General features: G+C 46.8%; 1 protein-coding gene across 1 annotated transcript in view; it reads left to right on the forward strand.

Annotated features, from left to right (window-relative positions):
* Positions 1-469: 469 nt before the first annotated feature.
* Positions 470-21589, forward strand: part of SPATA7 (spermatogenesis associated 7) — a gene marked incomplete at its 3' end in the record, with an annotated part of 92965 nt that continues 71845 nt past the window's right edge. The window contains exon 1 of the mRNA XM_082274985.1: positions 470-574. Coding sequence (XP_082131111.1) covers positions 535-574 — 40 coding nt within the window. The 5' untranslated portion in view covers positions 470-534. The remainder of the gene's footprint in view (positions 575-21589) is intronic.

The raw sequence follows: 21589 nt of genomic DNA on the forward strand, positions 1-21589 counted from the left end.
ACATGGAAGGTAATGGAGGATCAGGATGACATGGAAGGTAATGAAGGATCAGGATGACATGGAAGGTAATGGAGGATCAGGATGACATGGAAGGTAATGAAGGATCAGGATGACATGGAAGGTAATGGAGGATCAGGATGACATGGAAGGTAATGAAGGATCAGGATGACATGGAAGGTAATGGAAGTTTAGGATGACATGGAAGGTAATGAAGGATCAGGATGACATGGAAGGTAATGGAAGTTTAGGATGACATGGAAGGTAATGGAGGATCAGGATGACATGGAAGGTAATGGAGGATCAGGGGGGCGGTAATGTTGCAGAGGACTGAGATGGGGGGGGTCTTCCTATTGATGATGGAGGAGGAGGGGGAGGGGAGTCTCTCCGGTGCTCGGGATGGGGGGCGGTAATGATGCGGAGTACCGGGGAGGGATGGGGGGCGGTAATGATGCGGAGTACCGGGGAGGGGGGGGCGGTTTCCTGTTGGTGATGAGTAGACAGGAAGTGATGCGGCTCGGGCGGTGATCGGTGGGGATGCCGGTGGCGGGCGGTGATCGGAGTGGAGGAGGGGCCGGTAAGTGAATACAATGTAACATTTCTTCCATCCGGTGGGGAAGGGAGGGGTCGGTGCGCCTTGTAGTCCCCCCATCCTGATCTCTGATTGGATGATCCGGTCCCCCTATAGATCGGATTGTATCATTCATCTCTATATTGAACAATGTGACACAATACGATCAGAAACAATCTGTTGGAAAGGATCAATACATCGATCTGTATTATTATTGGTAGTCTGCTGATTCTCATTGCGGTGGCCATACACGCTACAATCGATGTGTCGTTCGATGAGAACCGATGGAGAAGCCGTATATTCCCATCCGATCAATTTCCACTTCATTTAAATCTTATTCAATCAAACTGAGTCGATGGGCAAAGACTGGAGACGATCGATCGTTTTGAATCGATCGGCAGCGCTAGGATGGTTCGGTCATTCAGTTGATCGTATGTCAATCGATACGACTATGAGGTCACCGAGAAGCAATCGATCGTTTACCCAGCAAAATCCACTCCCCCGTTTGTGGCCTATCGATCGTATGGGTTGTCGACTAACGCACGATTATTCCTATCAGATCAATCGAAAAAGAAATCGATCGTTTATCAAAGTGTGAATGACCACCATTGGGTTGATCAGAAATACAACAAAGTTCCGCTACAGCGGATCGACCTCCCGACATTGAAATCGATCGAAGCCTCAAGAAATCAATTAATTGGAGGCTCTGCAGTTGACAATTCCTCCAATCAATGGAGTCTTATTTAATGATCGATTAAATAGTCGATTGATCGTATTTATTTCTCAAGGTCTCCTACAGTCTCGCTCATCCTCGAAAATTGTTATTGATCGATTGGAGAAATCATACACACCAACAATCGTTCTGCTCCAGGTCATGTGAACGTCCAACATTGTAACTGATACCGGAGGACCGCTGCCTCGCCGTGGATCACATGACCAGGCTGTGGGCGGAGCCAGATTCCCGTTATCGCTTTCCCTGCAACTGTGTTGTATAGAGTCGATCGGATGATTATTGATCACATTGCCTTAACCAGTTCTGGACCGGAAGGATTTCCCCCCTTAATGACCAGGCCATATTTTGCGTTTCGGCACTGCGTTATTTTAATGTAAAATTGCACAGTCGTGCGACGCTGTACTTAACCACTTAAGCCCCGGAGGATTTGGCTGCTAAACGACCAGGGGGTATTTTGCGATTCGGCACTGCGTGACTTTAACGGACAATTGCGCGGTCGTGCGACGCTGTACCCAAACAAATTTGACCTCCTTTTTTTCCCACAAACAGAGCTTTCTTTTGATGGTATTTGATCACCTGTGCGATTTTTACTTTTTGCGCTATAAACAAAAAAAGAGCGTAAATTTTGCAAAAATAACAATATTTTTCACATTTTTTTTTATATGAAATTCCCCCCCAAAAAAAATGTAAAAATCAAAATTTTTTAACATTTTCGGCCAATTTGTTTTACGCTACCTATGTTTGGTAAAAAAAATCGCAAAAAGCGTATTTTTATTGGTTTGCGCAAAAGTTATTGCGTTTAACAAAGGGAAAGATTTTTGTCATTTTTGTTGGTTTTTTTTAACGCGTAATGGCGGCGATCTGCGATTTTTTTTTTTTTTTTTTTTTTTTTTTCTTTTTTCTTTTTTTTTGCAGTACTGCGACATTGCAGCGGACAGATCGGACCCTTGACTGACATTTTTGACACTTTTGGGGGTACCAGTGACATTACTACAGTAATCAGTGCTATAAATATGCACTGTTACTGTAAAAATGACACTGGCAGGGAAGGGGTTAATTTTATTTGAGAGGGAGGGGCTGTGTATGTCCCTAGGGGCGTGATTCTAACTGTGATTGGCTGTGACTTGAGGTGTAAGGACACTGATCAACAGTTCTACATAGTAGAACCGTGTGATCAGTGTTTTTACACCGAGGAGAATGACAGGCAGCTTGTTTACACAAGCTGCCTGCCTTTCTCCCTCTCCCCCGACGATCGCTGAGTGACCGGCGGACATCGGGTCTGCCGGTCACACGCGCGGGGGGGGTCCGTGACCGCGCGGGAGCGCGCCTCCGGCGGCGCGCGCTCGCTCGCTCCCCAGACCCTCCCGGGCTAGTGACGTTAATTAACGTCACTTTGCCTGTGAGGGGCCGACCGCCGCAGTAAATTTACTTGCGACGGTCGGCAAGCGGTTAAATACAATTGATGTCCTTTTTTGCCCACAAACAGAGCTTTCTTTTGGTGGTATTTGATAATCTCTGCAGTTTTTATTTTTTGCGCTATAAACAAAAAAAGAGCGACAATTCTGGAAAAAAAAAAAAAAAACAATATTTTTTTCTTTCTGTTATATAACATTCCAAAAAAAAATGAATTCATCCTCTTCAGCTAATTTGTATTCTGCTACATATTTTTGGTTAAAAAAAATCCCAATGAGTGTATATTGATACAAAAAAACAAAACAAAATATTTTTCACATTCTGCTAGAAAACATTCCCAATAAAAAATAAAACAATTCAGATTTTTTTCGTCATTTTAGGCCAATTTGTATTCTGCTACAAATTTTTGGTAAAAAAGAAAACAAATCACAATAAGGGCTCTTTCACACGGGCGGTCCGATCAGATCCGCCTGTCAGTTTTTTAGGCGGATCTTATCGGATCCTCCATGCAGCTCTATGGGGTAGCGGGTGTCAGCGGAGACACCTCCGCTGACACCTGCTGCCATCCGTATCCGATCCTGTCTGTGAAATCTGGACAGATGGAAACCCTATTTTTCCATCCGTTCAGTAATCGGATCGGATCTGATGAGAGCGGACAGGCGGTCCGCTCTCATTCGATCCCCCATAGAGGGCAGCGGGGGCTGAGACACAAGCGGAGACGGCGCTGTCATCCGCCGGCTCAGCGGGGATCGCGGATCAATCCCCGCTGAGCAACACGGATCCGCCTACGGAGGCGGCCTGTGTGAAAGAAGCCTAAGTGTCATTCTGTCTCCACGGGGAGCGATCGCGGGTGCCCGGCGGTAATCGTGGCCGCCGGCACCGTGAATCGCCTTCCCCGCGGGCAAATGGGGGTGCGCGCCCTCCCCCCCGGATTGCTCCCATGATTCGCCAATACAGGTACAGGGATTTGCACAGCCAAGCCAGCCTGCCGCAGTATATATGCAGCGAGCAGTCAGCAAGTGGTTAACGGACAATTGCGCAGTTGTGCAGCGCTGTACCCATATAAAATTGATGCCCCTTTTTATTCCCATAAATAGAGCTTTCTTTTGGTGGTATTTGATCACCTGTGCGATTTTTTTTTTTTTTTTTTTTTTTTTTTTTTTTTTTTGCGCTATAAACAAGAAAAAAAGAGCAACAATTCTGAAAAAAAAAAAAACAATATTTTTCACATTCTGCTATATAACATTCCCTATAAAAAAATAAATAATTCATCATTTTAGACCAATTTGTATTCTGCTTCATATTTTTGGTTAAAAAAAATCCCAATAAGTGTATATTGATTGGGTTGCGCAAAAGTTATCGCGTCTACAAATTATTTTTTCTATTTTTTTTTTTTTACTAGTAATGGCGGCGATCTGCGATTTTTAATGAGACTGCGACATTGCGGCGGACAGATCGGACCCCTAACTGACATTTTTGACACTTTTGGGGTTACCAGTGACATTACTACAGTAATCAGTGCTATAAATATGCACTGTTACTGTAATAATGACATTGGCAGGGAAGGGGTTAACCCAGGGGCGATCAAAGGGTTAAATGTGTGCCTAGGGGGTGTTTTCTGACTGTGTGGGGGATGGACTCACTGGATGAACACAGAAATCCGTGTTCCTAAATAGGATGAACACAGGATCATTGTGTTCATCACTGAGAGAACATCGGTCTGCCTTGTTTGCATAGGCAGACTGCCATTCTGTCTCTATGGGAAGCGTTCACACCGGTGGCCGGCAGACATTGCGTCTGCCGCATCCGCTGATTAGATCCCCCTCTGGCCAATCAGCGCGAGCGCGCCCCCCACTGGGTTTTGTACAAAGCGACATACAGGTACGTCATTTTGCGTAATAGAGCCGACTTGCCGCAGTAAAACTACGGCGGTTGGTCGGCAAGTGGTTAATTGGCGCACTGGCATTCCTTGTTCATCAATTTTATTGTATTTTTGATTAATTTATAAAAACACAGATGTGAGCGATTTACTTTTTGTCTTCCAACGATCGATCGAAATCAATTTCCCTGCGATGATCGATTATTATCAGGATCGTAAAATAAATTGGTTATGAAACGTATATATGGCCACTAGAAGATCTGAATATTGGTCAGATAATCAATCGTAACACTGATCAATAAATTGATTCTTTTTTTTTTTTTTTATGATAAAGCCGCCATTGCTAATCTCCTCAAGGAAATGCTGTTTTCTTGGCTGTCAAGCCGATCCCTCAACTTCAGCAGAATGCAGATGGAGAATTCTGCCTTCACTGGCTGCATGCTTCTTCTTAGGTCAATGACTCCCCAGGATTTCCCTGCCCACTGACAGGTGATTGGCTGAGCCATGTGACCATACTTTTCCCTGTTGGGGTGTCCCATACAGACAGAGGTCAGAGGATCAGTGAGGATGGGGGTGACAGTCAGTACTATAAGCCTGCGCTCACATTTCTGTGTGTCAGGAATACGCCCAAAATTGCGCACCTTCCCCCCACGCTCAGAAACGCGTTGCCCTTCAACAGACGCAGAGCAGCGCCATTGATTAAAGATGGCGCCTTAATGCAACTGCCAACACGTGCGCCAAATTGCGCGGTGCCCCAACACCTTGCAGTGCGCCACCATTTTTAAAAAGGGTCAGGGCCACTAAAACGAATGGGCTGCCTTACACACAATGCGCAGAATTGAGCCCGCGATCTGTCACACCTGCGTGGTGTTAGCGGACCCCCCAGGCTGCATTCACACCCGCAAGTTTCCTAAAGTCGACAAAACATGCAGAAATGTGCGTTTCGGGAACGCTGCAATCGCAGCTCACACTTACGGCGCCATTAATTGTTAATGAAGCCCCAAGCGCGGGTAGCAGACGCCTGTTCAGCCGCACCACCAAACTCCCCAAAACACCAGGGGCTCCGCAGCCGTAACAATTCTGGGGCTTTTGGCTCGATTCGCACTTGTCACACTTAGACACAAATGTCGCATGACTAGTCGCACCCAATGACAGCCGTTCAAATATGTGCGACTTAACCCCTTGTCTGCTACCGGCCACCCCCTTCCTGCCCAGGCCAATTTCCAGCTTTCAGCGCAGTCACACTTTGAATGACAATTGCGCGGTCATTCTACGCTGGGCACATATGAAATCTTTATCATTTTTTTTGCGCACAGATATAAATTTCTTTTGGTGGTATTTTATCACCGCTGGGGGTTTTATTTATTTTGCTAAACAAATAAAGACCGAAAATGTTAAATAAAATAAAAAATGTTTTTCTTATTTTCTGTTATAAAATTTAGCAAATAAGTCATTTTTCTTCTTTACTGATAATCACTGATATGCAACACTGATAGGTACTAATTGGCGGCACTGATGGGCGGCACTGATGGGCAGCACTGATGGACACTGATAGGAAGCCCTGATGGACACTGATAGGCAGCACTGATAGGTGGCACTGATGGACGCTGATAGGCAGCACTAATGGATGGCACTGATAGGCAGCACTGATGTGTGGCACTGATGGGCACTAATAGGCAGCATTGATGGGCACTGATAGGCAGCACTGATGGGTGGCACTGATAGACACTGATATGCAGCACTGATGGGCGGCCCTCATGGGCGACACTGATAGGAAGCATTAATGGGCACTGATATGCAGCATTGATGGGCACTGATGGCGACACTGATGGGCGGCACTGATGGACACTGATGGGAAGCCCTGATGGACACTGATAGGTGGCACTGATGGACACTGATAGGCAGCACTAATGGATGGCACTGATAGGCAGCACTGATGAGGGGCACTGATGTGTGGCACTGATGGGCACTAATAGGCAGCATTGATGGGCACTGATAGGCAGCACTGATGGGTGGCACTGATAGACACTGATATGCAGCATTGATGGGCACTGATGGGCGACACTGATAGGAAGCATTAATGGGCACTGATATGCAGCATTGATGGGCACTGATGGCGACACTGATGAGCAGCATTGATGGGCACTGATAGGCAGCACTGGTGGACACTGATGGGAGGCACTGGTAGGCAGCACTGATGGGTGGCACTGTTAGGCAGCACTGATGGATGGGGCGGCACTAATAGGGTGGCACTGATGGTCGGCACTGCTGGGCAGACTGATAGGCAACACTGATAGGTGGCACAGGTGGGCGGCACTGATAGGCAGCACTGATGGCGGCACTGATAATCAGGACTCCAAAGATCAGTACTTTGATTATCAGTGTTGATGTCCCCTGTCACACTTGTCAGTGACCGGCTCTCCTCTCCTCATGCTGTGACAGCGGGTGAGGAAAGGAATGGTGATAACCGGCAAGTCTGTTTACATGTGATCAGCTGTGATTGGCCCTTTACCCCGATCTGTGTGCGAAGGACACAGCGATCACAGAGCACTTCCGATGCGCTCTGCAGCGAGCACTCAGGGGGCATGCAGGGGGCAGGGTGATGAGAGGACATCAATAGACACCCTCCCAGAACTGAGCGACCGTAACGATGAAGAAGTCATTAAAAAGTTTCCTGCACGACTTTGGTCCGACTTTCATGCATTTTATACATACGATTATTATCCATTATTTTTGGTCAAAGCTGCATCCAAGTCACACTCATCCATAGTTGTGCGATTTTGGTGATGTTAAGTGTGAATGGAGCCTTCGTCACAACGGGCGTTAACACATGAAAAGAGCGCCCAAACGCGCAAGTGGAAACGCGCGTTCCCGCCGCGCTCAGGTGTGAATGGGGCTTAAATCAGATCCGCAGTGGCAGCTTGTATTGTGACGGGTTCACTTTAAGGTAGGCCAGGCGTGGCGGCGATAATCCGGTGTTGGCGGATCGTGTGTCCGCAGGCGCAGAGTCGCACAGATCGCATTCCACGCCTCTGAATAGCCGACATGAATTATAGATTGCGCCCGTTCCAGACGATTGTTCAGCGTGGTGTCAGACTGGAGGAAGCAGACCATCCTCCGCACCGCTCTGATTCTGGGAAATCTTCATCTGCCTTCCAGCACAGAGCCGCCTGAAAGATCCCTCCTTCCAGGAGGAGGCACGACACACTGCCCACCTCTCTGTCTGAAAAATGCCAGCTGCCTGGCTGTCTCTGGCCTGCATGGTACCGACCCGACGGGTTTACAGTCGCCCTCTTGTGGATAATTGCTGGAATCACTGCACTGCAAGGGGTTAATCATCATTCTAACAACCCAGTCAAAGCTTTAGGAGGCCATACACCCTTCAATAAACGATCGATTCCCTTTCCTATCGATCTCTTCCAATAGGAACAATCAATCTATAAACGACAGCTCATCCGATCGAAATGACACACAGGATCGATAGTTAAAATACAATCATAAGTTATCGGTCACATCTCTGTTTCTGCCATATAATCTCACAATCTGATCGATTGAATTACCATCGATTTCATGAACAAAGAACCCCAGTGCTACCAATCGATGCTAAATGATCGATCATTTTCCGCCCTGACCAATTGACTTGGTTACATCAAATCTGATTGACCCTGAGTATAAATCGATCGGAAGGGGAGTTATGGCTATTCGATCAGAGGGGAAAAATCAGTGTGTGTGGCCATCAGGAAGAGCGAACACACATCTATCCACATGATCGATCGATGTGACAAAAATGGTCAAATAATACAAGAATCTTATCAGCTTAGGGCTCATTCACACCTTTGATGTTTGGCGCAATGAATGTGTTATCGCAACGCGCACGTCGATTCCTACCGCTCCCAGCATGCCGGTGTGACAGAGTTCCTGCACATCACCCGCACGGCACCCATTCATTTCAGCAGGCTGCCCCTACGCATGGAAAACGCACATAAGAAGTCCCTGGCTGGGATTCTCTATTAAATTCACATCTCCGCTCCAATCGCCTGAAGCTCAATAAAGTTCTGGAGTTTCTTTTGTAGCTGGAATCGGGCAGATTGGTGCGTTTTTGAAGCGTTTTTTTGTTCCATAGAATTGCATGGAAATGCTGGATTCAAGAATCTTTGGACATCGCACTGCATTCTGTCACATTTGTGAGCGTTTTTCTGCTCATATGCAATAATTACATGAAAAGAAATAATAAATAAAACCTTAACCCTTAACCCTAATATTAACACCTGACACTAATACTACCCCTAACATGAACCCCTAACCCTGGCACTAATATTAACCCCTAACCCTGGCACTAACATTAACCCCTAACCCTGGCACTAACATTAACCCCTAACCCTGGCACTAATATTAACACCTAACCCTGTCACTAATATTAACCCCTAACCCTGGCACTAATATTAACACCTAACCCTGGCACTAACATTAACCCCTAACCCTGGTACTAATATTAACATCTAACCTTGGCACTAACATTAACCCCTAACCCTGGCACTAACATTAACCCCTAACCCTGGCACTAACATGAACCCCTAACCCTGGCACTAATATTACCCCCTAACCCTGGCACTAACATTACCCCCTAACACTGGCACTAACATTAACCCCTAACCCTGGCACTAACATTAACCCCTAACCCTGGCACTAACATTAACCCCTAACCCTGGCACTAACATTAACCCCTAACCCTGGCACTAACATTAACACCTAACCTTGGCACTAACATTAACCCCTAACCCTGGCACTAACATTAACCCCTAACCCTGGCACTAACATTAACCCCTAACCCTGGCACTAATATTACCCCTAACCCTGGCACTAATATTACCCCTAACCCTGGCACTAATATTACCCCTAACCCTGGCACTAATATTAACCCCTAACCCTGGCACTAATATTAACCCCTAACCCTGGCACTAACATGAACCCCTAACCCTGGCACTAACATGAACCCCTAACCCTGGCACTAACATTAACCCCTAACCCTGGCACTAACATTAACCCCTAACCCTGGCACTAATATTACCCCTAACCCTGGCACTAATATTACCCCTAACCCTGGCACTAATATTAACCCCTAACCCTGGCACTAATATTACCCCTAACCCTTGCACTAACATGAACCCCTAACCCTGGCACTAATATTAATCCCTAATATTACCCCTAACCCTGGCACTAACATTAACCCCTAACCCTGGCAATAATATTACCCCTAACCCTGGCACTAATATTAACCCCTAACATTAACCCCTAACCCTGGCACAAATATTAACCAATAACATTACCCCTAACCCTGACACTAATATTAACCCTGGCACTAATATCACCCCTAACCCTGACCCTAATAATAAACCCTTATCCTAATATTAACTCCTGACACTAATATTAACCCCTACCCTAACCCTAATATTAACCCCTAACCCTGGCATCAATATTAACCCCTAACACTAACATTAACCACTAACTCTGGCACTAATATCACCCCCTAACCTGACCCTAATATTAACCCCTGACACTATTACCCCTGTAATAATAAAACAGATTATATTTTTTTCTATTGGCTAATTAAAAAACGCCAAAGCTCAAAAACGCTCTCAAAACGCGTATACAAACGCTCAAAAAAACGCCCAAAAAAGGCTCAAAAACACGATGCTCAGGTGTGAATGCAGCCTTAATGAATTCTCCATCATTTTCACTCTGGCCGGTAGATCAACCATAGCGCAATGTTATGAATAGTTTTTGCTTGATGGAAGGAATGTCTGCGTGTCACAGACCTGATTGTATTACAGATCCATTAAATTATTATTTATTTTTTTTAAAGGTTGGTTCATATTTTCATATTTGATGTGTTGCTTCGATCGATATTTGAACGGATGATGAATCAATTGTTTTGGTCACTTGTACATAAATCTATCGCAGATGGACATGTGGTCACCATGAGGCAGTGATTGGAGGCTTTTCTATGCTCTCGTTGTCCATCATGTTTAGGATCAGAAGGTCGTATTGACCAAACCGCCACCTTCTGCAGCCCGCTGAGGGTTCAGAGTCCCATCCGATGGACATAAGAAAAATGAACGTGTCCAGTGTACTGCCCATCAATCTGAAGTCCAATTGAGGCTCCTAGCCAAGAATCCTCCCACTGATACCAATGATGGAGCATACATTTTTTCTCTTACCCCACTGATGGGACACGTTTCCTTCCGCTAACTCCAAGGATGGGGCACTATTACTCCTAGTGACACCAACAACGGGGTACTGTTCCTCCCACTGACACCAGTGAGGGGGAACCATTTCTCCCACTCATATCAATAATGGGGTATTATTCCTTTCAATGACACAATGGCAGGGTACTATTCCTCTCACTGACACCAAGGATGAGGCCCTATTCTTCCCACTGACATCAATGATGGTGCACTATTCCTCCCACTGACACCAATGATAGGGCACTATTCCTCCCACTGACACCAATGATGGGGCACTATTCCTCCCACTGACACCAGTGATGAGGCCCTATTCTTCCCACTGACACCAATGATGGGGCACTATTCCTCCCACTGACACCAATGATAGGGCACTATTCCTCCCACTGTCACCAATGATGGGCACTATTCCTCCCACTGACACCAATGATGGGGCACTATTCCTCCCACTGACACCAATGATAGGGCACTATTCCTCCCACTTACACCAATGATAGGGCACTATTCCTCCCACTGTCACCAATGATGAGCACTATTCCTCCCACTGACACCACTGATGGGGCACTATTCCTCCTACTGACACCACTGATGGGGCACTATTCCTCCTACTGACACCAATGATGGGGCACTAATCCTTCCACTGACACCAATGATGGGGCACTATTCCTTCCACTGACACCAATGATAGGGCACTATTTCTCCCACTGACACCAATGATGGGGCACTATTCCTCCCACTGACACCAATGATGGGGCACTATTCCTCCCACTGTCACCAATGATGGGGCACTATTCCTCCCACTGACACCACTGATGGGGCACTATTCCTCCTACTGACACCATTGATAGGGCACTATTCCTCCCACTGACACCACTGATGGGGCACTAATCCTTCCACTGACACCAATGATGGGGCACTATTCCTTCCACTGACACCAATGATGGGGCACTATTCCTCCCACTTACACCAATGATAGGGCACTATTCCTCCCACTGACACCAATGATGGGGCACTATTCCTCCCACTGACACCAATGATGGGGCACTATTCCTCCCACTGTCACCATTGATAGGGCACTATTCCTCCCACTGACACCATTGATGGGGCACTATTCCTCCTACTGACACCAATGATAGGGCACTATTCCTCCCACTGACACCAATGATAGGGCATATTCTACTCCCACCGGACAAAGTCCAGCCCTCCTAAAGTCTGACGGACAGTAAACCTTACCTTTGTATAGAAAGATGTGGAGATGGTGTACTCGCGCCTAGGTATTTTTGTATAGTATTATGGGAAGCAGCAAGCAATCAAGAACACTACTATAGTAGTGATCTCATAGGTAAGTAATAGGTGTAGAAAATACTGCGCTACCCTGGTAGATTTTGGTAATATGAAAGTGCACGTGCAATCTTGTAAACAATGCTTATATAATAACTTAATTTCTGGTAGATAAATACATTATGTTATGAAAAAATCAATAAATAATTCTGTGAAATACCGTGATGATCTTCCTAAAGTGCACGTGCAAACTTGTGAACCATGGGATACAATAATATATAATAAATTAAATTGCTTTCAATATATAAAAATATAAAATATACCGCACAAGAAATGATTACATGAAAGTCCAATAAAAATAGTCTGTGAGGTAAACACAAATAAATTATGTGCAAAGAACGTGCTCAAAAAAACTCTTGGTGTGGGGATAAAGTGCTGCGTGCCGGTGATCCTTGGGTTCTCACACTCTGTGCCCAGGGGTAAGGTAGCACACTTACCAGAAGATGTGGATTCCAATGGCGTACGCCAATAGGAATCAAAATCGCTTTGTCTGCTGCTCCTGTGTATGGATAGGTGGGTGGACGATCTCCTTATGGATCGGGATGAGCGTTCCGCATGGAAGAAAGAAGGTAGAGGCTCCTCATAGTGTAAAAAGGTTTTTTCCGGGGCGTGGCCTGGAGAGCAATGGAGTAGGTCGCATTGCACGAGAGCTCCTCCGGCAATATCCTGACTTCTCGATCCTGATTCATCGCTGAGTCCAGAACTCATCCCTTCCTGACCCCTACCTGTTCCCGGATCCCGCGGTGGTATGTCTCCCCCCCGGCAGAAGTCGGAGGCCGCTGCGAAGCTGGACAAATTCCGGCACAAGGACAAGGAGGCCTCGCTGGAAAATGGCGCGGCCTCATCCACCGCTCCGGCTGCATCCACGGCTGATCTGGCACAAGTGCTTGACGCCATATCTACCTGCCAGGCGACCCTGACGGCTCGCATAGAGGAAGTTAAAATCGATGTTTCCCTCCTCCGTCAGGATTTCCAGAAGCTGCGAGACCGGGTGTCCGAAACCGAGCACCGCTTAGGCCGCGTGGAGGATGCGGTCCCCCCCCTGCAGGCCTCCTCTGACCAGGCAGAACGCCATATATCCCTGTTGCTCTCTAAGCAGGACGATCTTGAGAATCGGATGCGCCGAAACAACTTGCGCTTCGTGGGCCTGCCTGAGGGTGCTGAGGGGGCCTCCCCTGCCACGTTCCTTGAGGATCTCCTGGTGACCACCTATGGCCGGGACGCGTTCTCTCAATCCTTCGTGGTTGAACGGGCCCATCGGGTGCCATCCAAGTCGCCACCTCCGGGAGCGCCCGCCAGGGTGTTCATAGCTAAATTCCTCAACTACCGGGACCGGGATGCCATCTTACGTTTGGCCCGGGATAAGGGCAACATTCCCCACCTCAACAGCCAGGTGCTCGCATTCCCGGATTTTTCTGCAGAGGTCCAGCGTCGCAGAGGCAAGTTTACGGATATCAAGCGGAGGCTGCGCGCCCAAAACCTGAAATATGCTATGTTGTTCCCTGCCAGGCTCCGTGTGGTGGGCGAGGACCGGGTGCATTTTTTTCGAGGATCCTGAGGAGGCTGTGGCATGGTTGGACAGACTGAGACCTGCCTAGTGCGTGAGTACACTTTTGTCCGCAGTCACCTTTCCTGCTGTGCCCACCTTACTGACCATATTTGCCCTGTGAGCCACCTGTATTTTATACTGTCCCTCCGTCACTGTTGACCCTGCTCCCCTGCTCCATCCGTCCCTATTCAAGACGTGAGGAACTGCTGCGGATTTGCCCTCTTTTTTGTGACGCCCTGTTCCCCCCCCCCCCCCCTTGTTCTTCCTTCTCCCCCTGTTCTGGACGCCGTTTATTCACCATGTGCACCGTGGAAATATTTTTACAGACTGCCGTATGCTCTCCCTTTGCTTTGCTCCGCCGGCTCGGCCCCCCAGATGTCCTGGCTTGTGGGGGCTGTTTGCTGGCACTACTACAGGAACTCTTTTGTTCTTCAGAGGATGTTTGCCCCCTTGTTACGCTGTGCCCAGATTACAAATTTGATTGTGTTTATTGCTATACTATGTCTGGTGTCCTGGCTGTGTGTGTGCGGGCCCCCTTCGGGTCTCCGCTGCAGCTGGTGCTCCCTCTGTTTCAATGTGGGTACTGTTGGGTTTTTCTGTTCGGGGATGTATGCTCGCACAAGTTGGGGTTGGTGTAGAGCTGGGTGGGTTAGGGTTGTTTATTTACAGAATGTTTATTGTGTGCTGTTCCTTATGATATTGCGATGCTGCCATTTTTCTATGTTTTCTTGCCATATCTCAGTCTGTACCTCTCTGCAGGCTCGGTCTCCACTGACACTTTATATCCTGGTGCCATTTTTTTACCTACCTCCATGGCCCCGTTGAAATTGCTAGTTTGGAATGTTCGTGGCATTAGGGACAAAATCAAACGTACGGCCCTCTTTACTTTTTTGAAGGCCCAAGCTGCAGATATTGTCGTTCTAACTGAAACCCATGCCACTGGCTCCTTGGTTCGCGCTCTACGGAAGCCCTGGATGGGGTGGACATATCATGCCACGTACAGTTCCTACTCCCGTGGAGTCTCAATATTAGTTGCTAAGTCCCTCCCTTTTGCTATTTGTTCAGTGGAGACCGACCCTCAGGGTCGCTATGTTCTTCTACATGCTACACTGGCGGGTTCTTCTATTCTGCTGCTGGCCTACTATGTGCCTCCCCCATTTTCTGGGGCTGTCCTTGGGGCCGGTTTAGACTTTATTGCACGCCACCCTTCTGTGCCTGTTATATGGCTGGGTGATTTTAATATGACCATTGACCCTGAGCTGGATAGGGTGAGTTCAACTCTCCCGGCCCGGCCTTCGAATGGTCTGACCCGTTTTGGTCGGGTAATGTCCCAGTTCTCGCTGATTGACACCTGGCGCCACCTGTATCCTACTAAGAGGGCTTACTCCTGCTTCTCGGCGGCTCATGCCACCATGTCTCGCATTGATTACATCTTTATTTCCCCACAGCTTGCTCCTCAGCTACAGGCAGCGGGCTTTTGCCCGCGTATCCTGTCTGACCACGCCCCTTACTGGGTGATCCTGGATATTTTGTCCAGGCCACCGCGCAGTAACTGGCGGCTTAATCCATTCTGGCTTGGCCTAATCCCAGACACTGAATCTCTAGACGCTGAATGGGACTCGTTCTTCGCGACTAATGACGGTACCTCGGATGTCCTGACGGTGTGGGATGCGTTCAAGTCCCATGTGAGGCTGAAACTTTCCCATGCCATTTCCACTTTTAAACGTCACTCTAGAGCTTCGTACGCCCAGGTGCTGGAGGACTTGGCCTCTATGGAGGATCAGTATGCTCTTGCACCGACTCCGGATGCGCTCGCGGGCCTTAAATTGCAGACGCGGGTGGCCGAACAGCTTAGTTACGAGAGAGCTAGGCATAAATTATTTTTCGCCAAGCAGCGGATATTTGAACAGGGAGAACGCCCGGGTAGGCTTTTGGCACACTTGGCGCACCTGGATGCCCGCCCTCCGGTGGTCATTTCCCTAGCGGGTCCGGATGGATCCCTGGTTTCTGACGCTGCCAAGGTTGCCAGCATGTTTGCGTCGTTTTTTCGTGACACCTATTCCTCTACGGTGGCGTACGGGGCCCCCGAGCTGGATGGGCTGCTGGCTGACTTGTCCCTCCCTCAGTTATCGGCGGTTCAGGTGGAGGCCCTTGAGGCCCCTATCTCCGCCGAGGAGGTGCAGGCGGCTATAGCTAGTTTCGCTCGTTGCAAAGCTCCAGGCGTGGACGGGCTCCCTGTGGAATTCTATGCACAATTTTCGTCTACCCTTGTTCCTAGGTTGGTGACCCTCTATCGATCTATTTTTAAGGACGCTGCCCTTCCTGACTCTATGCGTGAGGCCCTCGTTGTTTTGATCCCGAAGCCTGGGAAGGACCCTCTCCAACCTGAGTCGTATAGGCCCATTTCCCTATTACAGACTGATGTGAAAATCCTTGCTAAAGTTTTGGCCATTCGTCTAAATAAGGTTATCCTGACGTTGATACACCCTGATCAGACGGGCTTTATGCCTACAAAAAACACTGCCTATAACACTAGACGTCTATTTATGAATTTACAGGCCTCGCATGCCCAGCTGGGAGCTCGGGTGGTGGTCTCACTTGACGCGGCCAAGGCCTTTGATTCTGTCGAATGGAATTACCTATGGCATTGTCTGCGTATCTTTGGCTTTGGTCCGCGATTCATCAGGTGGCTGACTATCCTCTACGATGCCCCTCGGGCACGGGTTCTGGCGAATGGCTGGACCTCGGACGTGTTTCCTCTCTCCAGAGGCACACGTCAGGGGTGCCCTATCTCCCCTCTACTCTATGCCTTGGCGGTGGAACCATTGGCGGCGGCTCTTCGATCCCATCCGGGTATTGAGGGGCTTCGTGCTGGTCCACTGGTGGAGAAGGTTAGCCTGTATGCTGACGATATGCTTTTGTATTTATCGGATGCTGGTCCTTCCTTGGCTTCGGCTCTGCAGGTCATCGAGCACTTTGGTAAGTTCTCTGGTCTACGTATTAATTGGGACAAGTCCCAGATTCTCCCCATGGATGCCTCTCCCCCTACCTTTGCCCAGGCCTCATTGCCCCTTCGACGTGTCAGCGTGATTAAATACCTGGGTATACATATATCTCGGGATCTTTCGGACTACGTTTCTCTCAATATTGAACCGGTTATATCCCTGTTCAAGGCTAAACTCCAGGCGTGGGCTAAGCTCCCGCTGGGGGTGATGGGGCGGATAGGTCTCCTCAAGATGATTCTGCTCCCTAAAATTTTATATGTTATGTGGCATTGCCCGGTCTATATACCACTCCGCTACTTTAAGGTCCTCGAAGCCCTCTGGAACTCGTTTATCTGGGGATCGGCGAGGCGCAAATTGTCGTCGCGTACGATCCGTCTCCCGATCTCGTTGGGCGGTCTCGCGGTCCCCGATCTTCCCCTGTACTATTTGGCGGCTCAGCTATCCCATTTCTACCACTTGGACAAACAGGACAATCTGAGGTGCCGTCTCTTGGTCTGTGCGGACTCTGGCTTCCCGGTTCCCCACCCGTTCTGTGACCTCCTTCGGGGGGTGAAGGGATCCCACGGGTCCTCCCCACGTGGGAGTCTCTTGCATAACTATAGACGTGTCTGGGACCTGGCGATGCAGAAGATGGGCTGCGAGGCCTTACACGCTGATACGCCGCTGTGGTTTAATAAACTTCTACCAGAACTTTTACAGATACCTGATCCCAGTGTCTGGATCTCTAGGGGTGTCTTCCTGCTCTCCCATGTATTGCACCGGGGAGCAGTGAAGTCATACAGCCAACTTAAGCAGGAGTTTGCCCTCCCATCTCATATGTACTTCCGATACATGCAGCTCGATCACGCGCTGCGGGCCCAGTTCCCGGTGGACTGTCCGATGGTGGAACCCTTGGACTTGACTAGGGTCCTCATGGGCGCGGACCACTGTAAGCTGATTGCCCTTCTGTACGAGATGTTGCTTACGCCCGCGGCCACCAAGATCGCATATGCGTTGAAACCCAAATGGGAACCTTTGTTGGGAGAGATACTGGATGAGGATTGGGAGGATGTACTGATGGGCGCTAAGTGTGCTTCCCCTAAAATGTCGGATCGCTTTACTCATGTATGTATCCTTCACCGTACATACCTTACCCCTGTACGTATGGCTAAATTTCGTCCCACCCAGGCGTCCCATTGCCCCAAGTGTCTGCTGTCGACTGGCACATTCGACCATCTGCTGTGGCAATGTCCGCGAGTACGCGGGTTCTGGGCCCAAGTGGTCCAGTTCCTCCACGATCAGATGGGCGCGCCTGTGACACTCGACCCTAGATTGTGTCTACTGGGACTCCTTCCCGATGTTGAGATTAACAAGCACGTGGCCCAGTTCTTGCAGGAGACCCTGTTTCAGGCCCGTAAATTGCTGGCCAGAAATTGGATCCAACAGGCGGTGCCTACCTTGGCGGCGTGGATTAGCGAGATCAATAGCACTCTCCCCTATAAAAAACGTATTTATGTTAATAGAGGTTGCCCGGGGAAATACCATAAAGTGTGGGATAAATGGCTAAATTCTTCCACTACTTGTACATCGTAATTCCTTATGCATTGTGTTTCAATTATCGTATATCTGTGTACATTGTTCTACTAATTGCTATGTACTCTCGTGAGCTGGCATTGACTGTCAAGATTTATGGACTGGTTTGTTCTATATTGGCTATTTCGCAGCCTTTTCTTGTTGTATATCTCCTGTTGTGTTTCAGTACGCAATAAAGTTGTTTTGATTTAAAAAAAAAAAAGGTTTTTTCCTTTTATTAAAACTTCAAAAAAATCACATCAATCTTCACATACAACATCCAAGAAAATCCATAAAAACCCCCGATCGGTACTGCAGACTTTTAAACACTCCAAATATGATAAAAACACTCCAGATAAAAACGTGGGTGACACAGCAAAAACAAAATCAAACTCGACCCAAAATGACTACAGGGTCAGTGTAGTATTGAAGCCGCTCTTAGAGCTCCTATGTTGCCTCGCGGCTAGGGTAAACATAGGACGCTGGTTGTGCCCGCTGCTTGCGCCGAACCCGGAAGTTGGAATCTCGGCGTGCGGTCCAGCTACTAACTAAGAGCGAGGCAACGTGCGTGCCAACTTGACGCGTTTCGTCAGAGTGTGACGTCTTCGGAAGTGGCACGTACGTTGCGTTTCAGCTTGGTTATATGGAGGAGTATTGGCTCATTTCCGCTCTTTTTTTCTCCAACTCGTATTCCCCTTACATGACATATAAACCGGAAGCAATTCACTTGATTCATAGTCTATCTATTACGCTACCATGATAATAATCTCTAATGCGAGATCTTGTTTTCAAACCTTTTTAGAAAATAAATTGTGTATATTAAAAACCAATATTTTTAAGGACTGAGAAATAGCACAATGATTAGGGAGTCTGCCTTCCTGCTCTATGTTTGTGGGTTCAAATCCAGAAAGAGCTCTCTCTATGGGCAACAATTGGAGGTCTCCAACCCTCAAAATGTTACCATCAATACTTTAGGTTTTTAATATACACAATTTATTTTCTAAAAAGGTTTGAAAACAAGATCTCGCATTAGAGATTATTATCATGGTAGCGTAATAGATAGACTATGAATCAAGTGAATTGCTTCCGGTTTATATGTCATGTAAGTGGAATACGAGTTGGAGAAAAAAAGAGCGGAAATGAGCCAATACTCCTCCATATAACCAAGCTGAAACGCAACGTACGTGCCACTTCCGAAGACGTCACACTCTGACGAAACGCGTCAAGTTGGCACGCACGTTGCCTCGCTCTTAGTTAGTAGCTGGACCGCACGCCGAGATTCCAACTTCCGGGTTCGGCGCAAGCAGCGGGCACAACCAGCGTCCTATGTTTACCCTAGCCACGAGGCAACATAGGAGCTCTAAGAGCGGCTTCAATACTACACTGACCCTGTAGTCATTTTGGGTCGAGTTTGATTTTGTTTTTGCTGTGTCACCCACGTTTTTATCTGGAGTGTTTTTATCATATTTGGAGTGTTTAAAAGTCTGCAGTACCGATCGGGGGTTTTTATGGATTTTCTTGGATGTTGTATGTGAAGATTGATGTGATTTTTTTTGAAGTTTTAATAAAAGGAAAAAACCTTTTTACACTATGAGGAGCCTCTACCTTCTTTCTTCCATGCGGAACGCTCATCCCGATCCATAAGGAGATCGTCCACCCACCTATCCATACACAGGAGCAGCAGACAAAGCGATTTTGATTCCTATTGGCGTACGCCATTGGAATCCACATCTTCTGGTAAGTGTGCTACCTTACCCCTGGGCACAGAGTGCGAGAACCCAAGGATCACCGGCACGCAGCACTTTATCCCCACACCAAGAGTTTTTTTGAGCACGTTCTTTGCACATAATTTATTTGTGTTTACCTCACAGACTATTTTTATTGGACTTTCATGTAATCATTTCTTGTGCGGTATATTTTATATTTTTATATATTGAAAGCAATTTAATTTATTATATATTATTGTATCCCATGGTTCACAAGTTTGCACGTGCACTTTAAGAAGATCATCACGGTATTTCACAGAATTATTAATTGATTTTTTCATAACATAATTAATTTATCTACCAGCAATTAAGTTATTATATAAGCATTGTTTACAAGATTGCACGAGCACTTTCATATTACCAAAATCTACCAGGGTAGCGCAGTATTTTCTACACCTATTATTTTGTATAGAAAGTTTGGTCTGCTCTAGAGAATAAAAACTATCTCATTGATCACCATTAAAAGCACTGTCACTGTCACTGAGGAATTCTGTAGATTTTACAATTCTGGGAGCCAAACTACAAAGTGGCTCTTCATTAAAAAAAAAAAAGGTGTCTATTTATAGCTCAGTGATTGGACTGTAGACCAGTAATAGATTGGGGAAAATTAGTTCTGCAAACCTTTATTGGTGCGATTGTCAAGTTTCTGTTGAGGTTTCTCCCTTTTGAGGTACTTTTTATAACCTTCATAAACGGAAATCCTTGGAAGAAGTCCGATTCCTTCTCTGCTGGCCTCTGTCTGAGGATCACCAGGAGCCCCAAAGGAAATTCTTCCCACCCTTTAAATTCTCTGCAGAGAAGAGCTATCGGTGCAAACAATTTAACGCACGCAATTTCCACCATTGTCCAAAATGGAAACAACCTAGCGCCCTAAAATTGGACACCACATAAGCACATAAATCATTTGTTGACTTATTCAGAGATGTATAGTAACTAAGTAGAACTAATTCACTACTGTACTTAAGTACGGAAAGGCGGTATCTGTACTTTCCTAGAGTAGATTTTTTTTCTCCTACTTCCACTTTTACTTCACTACATTTTTTCGATGATTTCAATACTTCTACTCCAATATTTTTATTTTGTGCTGCATAGTTACTCGTTACAATTATAAAAATTACCACTGCCAGAACAGTAGATGGCAGGTTTCATGAAGCTCAAAACATGTGTATTATCAGCGCATACGAAAATAAATGCTACTGTATGTATAAATAAAAGCTGCATTTGAAATAATAAAAAACAATATGATGTTCAAACTTTTGACTTCTTTCTTTAATAACTACATAACACAGTACTTGTACTTTTACTTTCAGTACTTGAGTAGCAAAATTTAAAAAAAAAACTACTTGCAATACTTAAGTACAAAAAAATGTTGAATACTTTAGTACTTCTACTCAAGTCACTTTTTGATCGAGCACTTCCACTTCTACTCAAGTCACTTTTTGATCGAGCACTTGTACTTTTACTCAAGTATGGGTTTCAAGTACTTTATACAACTCTGCTTATGTTGATAACGAAAATTGGTGAAATCTTCTAAGAATATTC

This window comes from Pelophylax lessonae, assembly GCF_965119305.1.
Source record: "Pelophylax lessonae genome assembly, chromosome: 13".
NCBI classification, from domain to species: domain Eukaryota; kingdom Metazoa; phylum Chordata; class Amphibia; order Anura; family Ranidae; genus Pelophylax; species Pelophylax lessonae.